A 13,237-nucleotide genomic window follows, 5' to 3' on the forward strand; every position below is an offset into this window, starting at 1 on the left:
CAGTACTCATACAGGCAGGGGCGTCAGCTGTCAGCAGGGAGTGTTGGTCAGGAGGACCATCTCTGTGTCGTGGGAATCGCTCAAGAACTGAAGCTTACAGTCATTCGTCAAAGGACCTCTGACCTTTAGGTCTCCCAATGAGTCAATTATATGATTTTCTCGCTCTATCCACTCTTGACGTAAAAAAAAAAGTGCTGTCAAAGATTTTCGTGGCCTGGTTAACCACTCCCCCTTGAAATCACATTCCCATTCATTGGTGTGGAGTCTGGACCCTGCTAATGCATGCATACTCCATCGCCACTAATATGAGTGGCACAGTTGAGTTGCTTTAACCAAATCGTCCCTAGCTATTTTGTAACTGTCTTTGTGTATGGACTATTTCTGTATATATTATAGGCATGTCTTGTGGTTATATATGGTGCATATATTTATGAGTGTCTTGAATAATATTTGACTGATTCTGACACATACCAGGTGATCGTCAATTTCAACCCTAAATTAGGGCGGAGCAAGTCCCAGGTTGCTCCACTCACAAACTGACATGACTTGACGTACTATATATGCCAGCACTTAGGGCTGATTCATACTCATATTTTACCGCTGTTTCGGCACTGTAGTGCCGAAATGATTTCGGCTCGTCAGAAATGTTCAGTAGCACCGAAGAGCTGACTTTAGAACGGTAGCTTTTAACGTGTGTGTGTGTGTGTGTGCTCGGCTGCTCGCTCTAATGTCCTGTCTCGCTGTAGCGCACGTAGACTACACTAACGCTATTCCTGTGTGTGGCGTCCACGCAGAGAGAGAGAGAGAGAGGCGTCCTGTGTCGGTCTCGTGCTTGTATCACGGCATCCTGCACGTGCAAGATGAATTGGAATAAAAAACAAGTGATGTAGCCTGTATCGGGTCTGGATCGCATCTTGGTGAACTCTTGCAGTGTGTGATGCCTAGTCGGCGATCAATCGTTTAGTGTGAAAGCCTCAAAGATATAATGACAGTCGATTTAAAAAAAAGACTCCTGTAGTGTGAAATACATAACAATCTGATGACTCGCCGACAACTTTAAAACATAAATGTTTTGAACACCACTGATATAGCAACATAGGATTTTCAGAAAAATGTTTTAGAAGACATTTGTAGAATTGACCTCAGGTCTTAATTGGTTAAAAACTCAAATAGCAGATATATACAAGCTTGCAGCGTGGCATGAAGTGCTGTGATATATATAATAGCCCAAAACAACTCTATGGGTTTGATGGGTTAAATCACACCTATACCTCCTCCCCTCCAGGTGCTTTGATGACTTGGAGGAACTGGAGGAAGTGGACGAACCGGAGGATATGGAAGACTATGACGTACCGGACTCTCCAGAACCGCCACCGCCGGTGGAACCGGATGGACCCCAGATGGAAGAGGAGTCCAGCCAGCCCGGGAGGCTGCACCCGGAGCTGTGCATGCCCTACTTATTCAAGGTGAGTGAATGCCCCCCAACAACACACCACACCACCGCTCCGACCTCTGCATTGTGTTGGAGAGTGTGGGCGAATATCTGTTGTATAGTATAGGGCTGGATCTCAAATCTCACCGAAAATAGACAAATCTACAAGCTCACAACATGGTGAGCTTGTAGATCGGCTCTTTTGGTCATGTCGTGAATTCAATAGGCTCGGTATCCGGAACCAGAGAAACCAGATTTCATCACATTTGGAACAGTTTGCTGAACCGGTTTAACACGCTGTCAGAGCTGGTATGTGGACTTCACGTCTACTATACTGTAGTACCCAAGTCCAATACTTTGGCACTACGTGGTTTCCGACGGCCAGGGAGGATGTTCAGACGTGTGTAGAAGAACTGAACGTTCCCATTCAGTTGGTATTAAATCATATTTATTCAAAAGTGCTATACTTCAGTCTAGAAATTAAATACAATAAAATAAACAAACGACCAATTAATGCAACAGTGTGCCTCTGCCTGTCGGCAACACCTGTGCCTAATCAGGGACAGGGCTAAATACCCTCTGTAACCATGGCAACCATGGTCCTGACCATGCCCCATTGTGACATCATCAATTAACATGGCCAAAGTCAATATCGTTGAGATAGAAGACTATAAAAGTGTATTCCATTAAGTTAACCATTTTGCCTCGAGTTCATATGAACCCTTTCTCTGTTTGTTTTTTTTTACCTTAAGATCACGACACTATCCGTTGATCACTGGAAGAAGCAAAAAATATATATCCATGCTGAGCGTTCCATACCAATTTAGTGGATTTACACGCCATGCGGTGCCATTAAAAAAAACGGAAATGAAAATTCCGCTGGCTTATGCTGTCGGGGATTTTTAGAATCGTAATATCTCTGATTCTTCTTTTTGGCTCAAAACAAGCTTAATTTGCGCCTCATTTCTATAAACAATATGATCCCTGGTTACAAAATGTATCTTTTGGGTGAATTAAATAACAATCGCGGCACACTTCCTGGGTCTCGATTTCCAAGTCAAATGGCTTTCAAACTCAGGCCCTTTTTGAAACTAGGTCCTCGCCACTCGCCCTACACACTTCCACTCGGTTTGAGTATAGATATATAAATAATGGAGACGGCACCAGGATTCCCCTCCCATCCAGTGCCATCTCTATTATTTATATATCTATGCTCAAACCAAGTGGAAGTGTAGGGTGAGTGGCAAGGAGCTAGTTTAAAAAAGGGGGTAAGAGTCCCGCTGTACTAAATGGCTAGTACCATTTTGAGACACCAGGTGGGGGTGTTAAGTTTCCACCATGACTGCATTCTCTCCTCTCTCGCCCCCTGCAGACCATGCAGACGGCGTTGGCGGAGCTGTCTCCTCAGCAGCTTAAGTCGTTCGTGAATAACACCATCAGTGCGAGCCGAGAGGTGGCTGACGTTCTGGACGTGGTGGACCGCATGATCGAAGACAGAGGTCAGAAAACACACCCTTAGTTGGATTAGAGTTCTCAGTCGCCACAGCAACTGATTTCAGTATTTTATTGAATCCTGTCAATGATGTCATTGGACCAAAAATAGCCAATGTACAAGCTCACAACGCATTGTAGATTTGATATTTTCAGTTTTTTAAGATGAAACTGAAAGAGCAATAGAATAGATTAATAAAGGGTAGGGATGGAACTCGAAGCGTTCCATCCCCCATCCAAAAAGCTCATAACGAGCATATTGAATACCCGGTATCAAAAAGCTTTTGGCACAAGTAGTGTCTTCAAATGTAGTGTTTTATAGACCGTATGGAAGGCACGCTGAAACAACAGCAACACGCTCATAGTAGGAGGTTGTGCTCCAGCCTCCAGGAGCTCCCGCAGTCGCAGCCGAAAAAGGCAAGCCGAACACATGCTTGTTTGTAGGATAAATATGACATGAAGTTGCTTGTTTGTAGGGGTAAATATGACATGAAGTTGCTTGTTTGTAGGGTTAAATATGTATTATGACTAGACCTGTACGTGCCCGTCGACTAATCTGTAACGAGTGGTGGCTTTTTTCCCCCACACAGAAACAGGAAGTACACAGAAATAGCTACAGCAGAAATCTCTGTATCCACAAGACTATGGGCAAATTGCATCATAACATTGCTGCTGGCACATTTATACTAAAAGTTATTGTGGGTGTCCTGCCCCTTTAATGATGATCTGTCGTTGTAATTTCAGGGCACGAGGAGGCCGTGGGCAAAACCGTTGAAACTTTGGAATACATGAAGCTGGACAAGCAGGCCAAGGACTTGTTAAGAAAATGCATCAAATGTAAACAAACACAGAACAGCCACATAGCGTTGTATCCCCTTTTCTCCCCAATTAGCCCTTCGCTAAGTCTCTCCCCAACCCATCCTTGTCCAATAGGCATGTTGTGTCTTTTACACATCATTTTTCATCAGTGTTGATTTTCACAGAACATTTTGATTTAAAGTTTTAGTTATATTTTAGTCATCTGAAATGCTTTAGTTTTTGTCGACTAAGTATAACATTTTATTTGACTAAATGTACAGTTGATTTAGTTGACAGAAATATTTTGGCGGGCCATGATGACTTAGTTCTACTGGATCTCTGCTCCACCAGTCCCTCCCTAACGATAACATTAGTCTAGTTTATATTTGTTGATGTAATTGTCAATATATTTAGTCTTAGTATTAGTCGACTCATCATAGCTTTCCATTTAGTTTCTGTCAGTGAAAAAAGATAGTCGTCATAGTTTTATTTGACACAATTAACACTGCCGTCCATCTTGTATCTTCCAACCCCCGGGCAGCCCGCACGCGCTGCAGGCTGCGGAACGACGTGACGCGCATGTTCAAGATCATCCGCGAGGGTGTCCCCCAGGCCGGCAAGCAGGAGTTCCTGAAGGAGATCTACGTGGAGGCCGCTCTCTCCACCCAGGTTACTAGAACTTTGCATTTTGAACTGCTTAAAACCACACCAAAGGCTCGCCATGCAACTCCTTGCAACCAAACGGTTGTGAGGAGTTGCATGGCGACCCATTGGTGTGGTTTGGGCTAGGGATGTCCCGATCACGTTTTTCTTTGTGCTCCTGATCCGATTCCGATCATTTGATTTTGAGACATACCGATATGCGATATATTTATATTTTTATATAACACTTATTCCATATCACAATAGCAAATATCCTAATGTATGTAGTCTGTTGTGTATAATAATATTGAAAGGAAAAATGTGACTATACTTATATTAGAAAGACTGTCATTGTGTTTATTACATTTTTTCTATGAAAGCATGGAATCATAGCAAAATAATGATGTATTTGTTAATTATAGTGAATACAGCTCTACAGCTTATAGAACTGAAGTCAAGTTAAAACTCTTAAAGAGTATCTCTCTCATCCAGAGAGTACTACAGACACCTATGCCATCATGCATAGCGGGGGTTGTATTTCCTTCGTTTTCATTCAGGTGTCTTTCACGCCTCTGAGTGAGACTAGTCTTTGTTTGATGCTCTCTGACCAGAAGGAAAACAACTCGCCTAAACGCAACAGTTTTCTCCCCAATTCCGATCTTTTGAAAATCATGTGATCGTAGCCGATTTCCGATCTCCCGATCCGATCAGTACAACCCTAGTTTGGGCCATTTAGTTGAACCAGATGAATCACTTGGTTCGACTTGGGTCGACGTGGGTCGAAGCGGACATATCACACCGCTGGGACGCTAAAACCGTCTCGTCCCGTCTCGACCCTTTGGTGTGGTTTGGGCTTAAAACTCATATTGCCACTTCATTTGCCACTCATGTTATGCACACCTCTATACAGGGGACAGTGGTGATGAGCGAGGTATTATAAGCTTGTAGTTGTAGATTGGCTATTTCCACAATGTTTGCCTCTTTCTAGCGTAATATTTGGCATTAAAAAGGTCTTAAAAAGTAATGACATTTTAACTTCAGATATATGTAGACAGACACCCTGTATACACTTACATACAGTATATACTTTGTTGGTTGGTTTACTGTTGAGTGAGAAAACAATGTTGCACATTAATCTGATCATCTGGGGGTCCCGACCGCCAGTTTGGGAACCACTGCTATAATCCATGGTATTAACTAACAACCCTGTTCTTCACGGCAGGGCCACGGCGGCATTGACCCCTGGCACGAGTACCGAGCGTACCCGGGCCATCCCCCTCTCCCGCTGCCCCCTGTTTACACCCTCATCACGGTCAACAACCTGTTTCGCCAGAAGAACAAAAAGGGCCAGCCGGTGCGAGTGGCGACCACCACCGGCCTCCCAGGGTCCGGAAAGACCGTGCTCACCAGGAAGTTCATGCTGGATTGGGCGGACGAGAAGGCCAACAGGGTATGTCATGTTTTGCATTATTTTGTATTGTACTGTTAACCCATTAAAGGAGAATTCCATGCTAAAAGGCTTTCTTACCTTTATTTGTAGTTGTTACGTCCCCACCAAAGAGGTCCAGGTGTTATTTGTAGTTGTTACGTCCCCACCAAAGAGGTCCAGGTGTTATTTGTAGTTGTTACGTCCCCACCAAAGAGGTCCAGGTGTTATTTGTAGTTGTTACGTCCCCACCAAAGAGGTCCAGGTGTTATTTGTAGTTGTTACGTCCCCACCAAAGAGGTTCAGGTGTTATTTTGTGCAAGACCTCCTTATTGGCTATTTCCCCTCCCATAAGCCCTGAATGAATTTAATTTAATTGAATGGGGTGTTGTGCTAATTCGCTTTCAATCCAGGAGATTTTGCACAAGAGCCTTAATGCGGCTTTATGGAAACACACCTAGTGTCATTGACAAAACATGTTTCCTTCCTCTTCCGCCCCTCAAAAGGACTTCCAGTTTGTCATCCCGCTGTCCTTCAGACTGCTGCAGCGGATGCGCGACAAAGAGGACATGTCCTTCATGGCCGTTCTGTTGTGGGACCTGAGACTCTTCAAAAACCTCGACTGCCTGATGGAGCCCGACTGTAAATTCCTCATCATAATGGACGGTTTTGATGAGTGGAAGCAGCCCATTGACTGGAATGTACGTGTCTTTGCACGCACACACACACACACACACACACACACACACACACACACACACACACACACACATTATTATTTGCATGCTCCCAAACTCGTTCCGAGCTTCTAGATTCGGCAGTTCTCACAATTTTTGAGAATTTGACCCATTTAGACCTTGAAAGCATTACCGGTATGTTATTATATCTTTTCTCCAAACACAGACATTACTCAAAATTATGAATGACAAGGTTCTTTATTATTTGTCTCCCGAGGAAGAAATTTGTCTTAGACAAAGGGCTCACAGCCCTTATGTCCATGTCGCCACAGTGCAGCGCCAAATACATCTTTCTTGCATCAAAGAAAAATAAAAACAGAGGAGGGGGGATGCGGGGGAGGGAGGCAGAGTTGGGGTGGGGGTTACACAGAGTTCCACCCTGACAAAATCGCCAGGGTGGTTTGTATATTTTTGGAACACAGTTCTTATATGACGCAATTTTAGATTTCTCTATGGGATTTTCAAGAGAAAAAAAGAACGTAGTGGGAGTGAAGTCAGGTCTTGCGTACTCTTATGTTTCGCTGCGTTGGTTTGGGTTCATGCGGTCAATGATTTCAGTAATGACGAGGGCCTCTCTTTGTATCCCTGTGTCCAGGACAGTCGAAAGGTCACCAACATCAACGAGATGGCTCATCTTGACACCGTGGTGGTGAACCTGCTCAGAGGCACCCTGCTGCCCCACGCCCGTCTCTGGATCCTGGGGAGGAGAGCCGCTCTCTCACAGCTACCGCCCAACCTCGTAGACCTGGAGACGGAGATCCAGGGATTCAGGTATGTCTGTGTGTCTGTCAACATACACATGTGGCACGTGCACGGCTTGTGTCACATGACACAGTCTTGACTCTTTAGTCCATGACTAGACCAGTGATTCTCAAAATGTTGTACACTGTCAGGAGTTAAATTAGCACTTGCAATTTTACAGTATAGATTGGGTTAGAAATGATTAACTATGAGGTACCGTGGCCTAATGCAAAGCAAGCCGGGGGGTGGGGGTGTCCTGGAAATCTATATCGATTTGGGGTGCTCTGAGTCCGAACATATTTAAGAGCATAATCCTCCAATAATGAGACGGACGACAATTCAGATTTTAAAGTATGAGAGATTTAAAAGTATTCGAATATAGTGATTACAAACTACAAAAGAAAGAAAATATTATTATTATTATTATTTTTGTCACTCAATGATTTACGGTAACAGTTAACAGTAGCACAATTTGAAGTCTGTGTATTTGACTAGGGTTTGACTGGATTGCTGAATTCCTACAATGCCCATAATGCTTTAGTGCACTTCCCCTAAGGGGGGGGGGGGGGCTGCATGGAGGTGTGACTTTGTAGTCCAGGAAGGAAGTGAGACTACATTTTCATGACAGGTTTTTGGTCATACCCTTGGGGCCTTGCATGGTTTCCTCCACCATCGGTGTGTGAATGTAATGCACAATCTATGTAAAGTGCTTTGGATAAAAGTGCTATAATTGCACCATTTATTTGTAGTGGTTCCCAACTGGGCCATGAGAATATTGCAAGTGGGCCCCCAAATAATTGGCAAAACACACATTTTTATGATTGATGATGTACAGGTATGTGGATTTTTCTCAGTGTTGAATTCAGTTGACTATGTGATGTTCCTCCGTTCTCCCACAGCCCTGAAAACACTGAACAGTTCCTGAGGCAGAAGTTTAGGAGAAACCTTGAATTGCGGGACCAGGTCCTCCCCCACTACAAGCGCTGTGCTTCCCTCGTCAAGTTCTGTCGGCTTCCCATCAACTCCTGGATCGTCTATACTCTGATGGACTCGCGCTACCAGTATCTGCACTATGGCAAGTTCGCCCCCAAGCTGTCGGAGTTCACCGCCAACTACATGATCTTTGAGCACAACAACTACCTGCAGTCCCACCTCAGACAACAGTCCAACCAAATAGTAAGTATTTTCAAAAAGAAAAATAAACCTTCTCAGGAAGGGACTGCACACTAGATGATGATGCAGTAAGTTGTCCGTTTCCCTTTTTGAAGTCTATGCCTGCTAACTAGACTTGCACCTCCCACGTTTTTTTTTGTGTATGTGCAGGAGTCCCCTTTTTTGTCTCATATATATATATATATATATATATATATATATATATATATGTATACAGTATAAAATAAATAACGGTAGTGCATCACACACACCGGGACCTCAGTTCAAAACATTTATTTCATTTTCGAACAGGGACAAACGTTTCGGCTATCCAGCCTTCATCAGTGTGATATATACAGTATATATACTGTAAAACATCATTTATTTCAGGGGTTCTCAATGCTTTTGATATGTGGCCACTAATCCCCATTAGATACAATCCAATCTCTGGGAGAATACACTTGATGAAATCTTAACTCTTGAGAGTGTACAAATGGGACCAAATTGGTTCCATTTGTACACCCTGAAGAGTTTGTAAGGGTCCTTATGGTCCCATTCGTACACTGAGTTACACACCTGGAAAGGTCCATTTGGTTCCAAAAAGATTGAACAAGCTTGTACATCTGCTATTTTTTTGAACATTTCTTTTTAAATCGTGAGAGAAGTGGTTTAGTAAGGAGAGTTTGTGTAAATGGCTCTCCTTTTGGTCCCAGACATGGAGAGAGGAGGACCGCGTGTTCCTGAAGAAGTTGGGCAAGCTGGCCTTGAAGCTGCAGGATAAGAACGCCTGGCTGTTTTCTGAGGAGGACATCAAGGAGGCCGGGCTGGACGTGAAGATGGTGACCACCTACTGTGGCCTGTGCACAGAGGTCAGCAAGGAGCAGCGCCAGGGCCGCAAGAAGTACTGCTTTGTACACCTCATCCTTCAGGTACTAGAGCAGTGGCTTTCAACACCATTTGAGGAGATTTAGACTCTCAGAACCAAAACTGAAGAATATGTCCACATTTCCATGCTGTATTGAGGTTGGTCATTTTTACACTATCAAGAGTTGAAGATCTATAATTTGATTACCAATTAGCCCTTCGCTAAGTTCCTCCCAAACCCGTCCTTGTCCAATAGGCACGTTAGCAGCGAGGAGACAGGGCAAGCTGTCCTTCTCCCCCATAGAGGGGATGTTAAATGACAGGATTTCTCCATATAAATAATCGATAATTTCAGTAGCACTAGCAAGAGCATCAAAATGTCTTCTAAATCTAGTCAACTAGGCCTGCAGTAAGCTATGCACTGGACAAAGTTGCATGACATTATTAAGTTATGATCACACCTTAACCCATTAACTCATCTACTTTAAATGGTGTGTATTTGCTTTAACCAAAACATATCACTTTGCACTACACTTTTTTTATTAGGGCCTTCAAATACAGTACTTTTCTAACAGACAGAAGACATATTGAAGAAACTGTTAGTGTGTGTACTGTTACTTTAAAAGCGTAATTTGTACGCCATTGTATGACAGTGTCACACACCAAAAATACAAGCTTGCACCGTGTCTGCTTGCACTGCATTGTGAGCTTGTACCGGTAGATGTGCTTTTTTCAATAGACGGATCGCGCCGCACATTGAATATGTCACGCTAGGCGACACTAGTCATTCAGTTTACCAAATGGACTATTATCAATTGGATTATTAATATTGTCAACAGAGACTTGCTACCATGCTGGGCTGCAAGTGTCACATACGTTGTGTAAAAGAGGACGGTTAGTATATTACACACAGGAAAGTGTTTCTTGTGTCCTAATCATCATCAATATAAGCTCTGGTTGCAAAAGGGGTGAAGTGGTCCTTTAACTGGTTGGCTGTATGTGGAACAGTATGAACATAGGTTTAAAATTACAATACCTAAACAACATAACTTCACAATTATATAAGAAACGCTAGTGTGTGGGACTCTCTTCATAGATTGGGACAACAAATGTTCAGTCGTGAGATTAGTTTTTGCTTTTAAAAAGTGTATGACATTATATACGTTATTGTTTATAACATATAGGTCTGCATGGTTCACAAAGTGAGGTCCTGAGACCCTCCGAGTTCCTTGAGGAGGGACCCTTATAGAGGCCCATTTGGTTGGTTTGAGAACCACACATAGGTACCTTTTTGGTCCCCACATATTTGTATGTCCCTTGTTTAAAGTGATCTGTTGCGGTTGTCTTTTAAAGGAGTATATGGCGGTCCTGTGGGTGTTCCTGACCTTCTGGTTGGATGGGAAGAACCTGCTGGTGCACCATCGTCTGAGTCTGTGGCCCCAGTCCAAGATGTTCGCCTCCAAGAACGAGGACAAAGTCGAGGAAAAGTCGCTTCTGCCGCTGATCGAGAGCGCCGTCACCAAGTACCTCGGCAGCCCGCCGGGCCGCTATGACATGATGATGCGGCACTTCTGCGGCATCTCCCACGCCAAACACATCAACATGATGACGGGACGCTTCTGCCCCAACCGCAACCCCGTCATGAAGGGCCAGGAGGACGCGGCCAAACTGCTGGAGCAGAAGATCCTGAGCCACCCGGACAGGGCGGCCGTACTAAGGGTGTGCATTAGCGAATTGACCGAGGTGGAATACTGAGGGAGGAGACGCACAACACTATGCCAAAGTCTATGCAAAGACGCAAATCGACGTGAGTTTGCACCGGGCGAAGACACACCAAAACGTGGCCTCTTCCTCTTCTTCGCTCAAGTTCAAATATTCGTATCACAACATCCAATCGGTGCCTTTTTTTAGATGGAGTAAATGTTTATCGATTTTTTTTTTACACGCCAAAAACGAGACCACTTAACCGGAGACGTGTGTACTGTAGGCATGCACTCCACAGCTGGGCTGGAGCGCCTGCTGGTCGAGTCCAACCGGAGCTATCACCAAACACCAGTCTGGGACTTCAACCCATAAAGACCTGAGGCCTTCTAAACAAGTAGTTATTTAAAGATTAAAAAAATAATAAATGGCAGCTCGCAGCGTGGCACAAAGTGACGCGATGTGAGCTTGTATATCTGCTTTTTGGAATAGCCAACGCTAAAATCTAAAATGACACCTATGCCATCCTGGTTTTAATGGGTTAAACATCATGTAACATAGCAGCGATGATGGTGGTGATATAGGACATGGTTGATGGCAACACGAAAAGGGCTTCTATTTGTAACTGAGTGGACACATACAGTATAACCAAGTGGACCAATGTGAACACACCTATTCCCAAACCTCACCAATGCAACTCCTTGCAACAAAACAGTTTTAAGGCTGTGTCACAACAATGCAACTCCTTGCAACAAAACAGTTTTAAGGCTGTGTCACAACAATGCAACTCCTTGCAACAAAACAGTTTTAAGGCTGTGTCACAACAATGCAACTCCTTGCAACAAAACAGTTTTAAGGCTGTGTCACAACAATGCAACTCCTTGCAACAAAACAGTTTTAAGGCTGTGTCACACCAATGCAACTCCTTGCAACAAAACAGTTTTAAGGCTGTGTCACACCAATGCAACTCCTTGCAACTGGAATACTGATAATGGTTTCATGCAACTACACACTACTGTACTCGCAACTGTTTGGTTGCAAGGAGTTGCATGACGAATCATTGGTGCGGTTTGGGCCGTGATATCTTTTTGTTATCCTTTGTTTTATACAGTGCATAACAAATAGCCAATCTACTAAGCTTAAAATGTGTTGCCATCGCGACGCATTGTGAGCTTGGTGCAAGCTTTGACGAGTATTGTGTGTGTGTGTGTGAATGGCTAGCATTTCACAAAAAAATTACACGCACACGGATATGTGCCTGTACTGACATCATAATGCATGGTACTTACTTTATTGCCGCCTTTTACTGTTATTTTATCACAAATTAATCGATAATGATCGCCAGTTTCTTCACTTATGACAAATGATAGTGTGTGCTGGCGTTTAGGTCTTAAATTGAACCTTTCAGTCAGACGCCTTCCTTTGTTTCTGATCTAATGTGAAATATCATGATAGCTTTATATAACCTTCCAACAACAAACATTCCACAACAACTGTCTTGCAGCTGGGGGGGTGGACCCTTTCGATGCTGATTCCAATTCTACTGATATGTACACTAAACAGCATTGTGCCTGGCAGGGACAAGATGAAGCCATTTCATTAATTTATAATGGAACCCATCACTACTACCTTTAGTGATTTATTTATTTTAAAAACAAGAAGTTGATATTGTATTGAACGTGTAGTATGTGATGTGATCACTGATCAGGCCATTACAGTGTTGGAATGTAAAGGATGACACAAATGTTGGCATGAACTGAGATAAAGAGACAGTAAAACATTGACTGTAATAATGCCATACAATGCATGTCTTGCTGTTTATATCGCCGTCCTCATCTTCCTCCTCTCCTTTGGGTGCTACAATAATGGCAAAATGTACAAATTGTAACTCCACTTAAAGTGGTTTTATGCTGTGTATAAGAAATACAATTTGGAGTTTTCTGACGTTCTTCAACATCCATGTGACGTTTACGTGTGTAAAAAAGAAAAGTGAATGTAGTGAAAGGGGTCTGTAGTTGAACTGTTGGGAGATAAATTATGCAATGCCACATACAACATATCGCTGCTGCCGGGCAGTAACCTCTTGGCTCCATAACTTTGAATTTGAAAATCCTGAAAAGTAACAGTTTTGGACATAATGAGGTTTCCTACTAAATGGTCCATTCGTACATTCTCAATTAGATTGGTTTTCCCTGAGAAAGCAAAGTGGAGTCTGTGGCCTAATTCATGTCATAGACAGTGCTAGGTCCTTGA

At 43.4% G+C, this 13,237-nt stretch overlaps 1 protein-coding gene across 4 annotated transcripts in view; it reads left to right on the top strand.

Moving 5' to 3' along the window:
- Positions 1-13,237, top strand: part of nlrc3l (NLR family, CARD domain containing 3-like) — a 234,648-nt gene that overhangs the window by 2,849 nt on the left and 218,562 nt on the right. For 2 of the 4 annotated variants that reach the window (XR_013964645.1, XR_013964646.1), the window contains exons 5-14: positions 1,286-1,466; positions 2,805-2,931; positions 3,668-3,760; positions 4,263-4,390; positions 5,586-5,813; positions 6,296-6,490; positions 7,122-7,297; positions 8,167-8,443; positions 9,133-9,348; positions 10,637-11,161. Coding sequence is in view for 2 of the 4 variants with exons in the window: in XM_080772667.1 (XP_080628793.1) it covers positions 1,286-1,466; positions 2,805-2,931; positions 3,668-3,760; positions 4,263-4,390; positions 5,586-5,813; positions 6,296-6,490; positions 7,122-7,297; positions 8,167-8,443; positions 9,133-9,348; positions 10,637-11,038 (2,023 nt within the window). In the remaining 2 variants the exon portion in view is untranslated. Of the gene's footprint in view, positions 1-1,285; positions 1,467-2,804; positions 2,932-3,667; positions 3,761-4,262; positions 4,391-5,585; positions 5,814-6,295; positions 6,491-7,121; positions 7,298-8,166; positions 8,444-9,132; positions 9,349-10,400; positions 10,498-10,636; positions 13,231-13,237 lie in introns of those variants that run through there. The other 2 variants (XM_080772667.1, XM_080772668.1) reach the window with 2 other exon arrangements.

This window comes from Protomyctophum bolini (genome assembly GCF_963924005.1).
Source record: "Protomyctophum bolini genome assembly, chromosome: 9".
Classification (NCBI taxonomy): Eukaryota; Metazoa; Chordata; class Actinopteri; order Myctophiformes; family Myctophidae; genus Protomyctophum; species Protomyctophum bolini.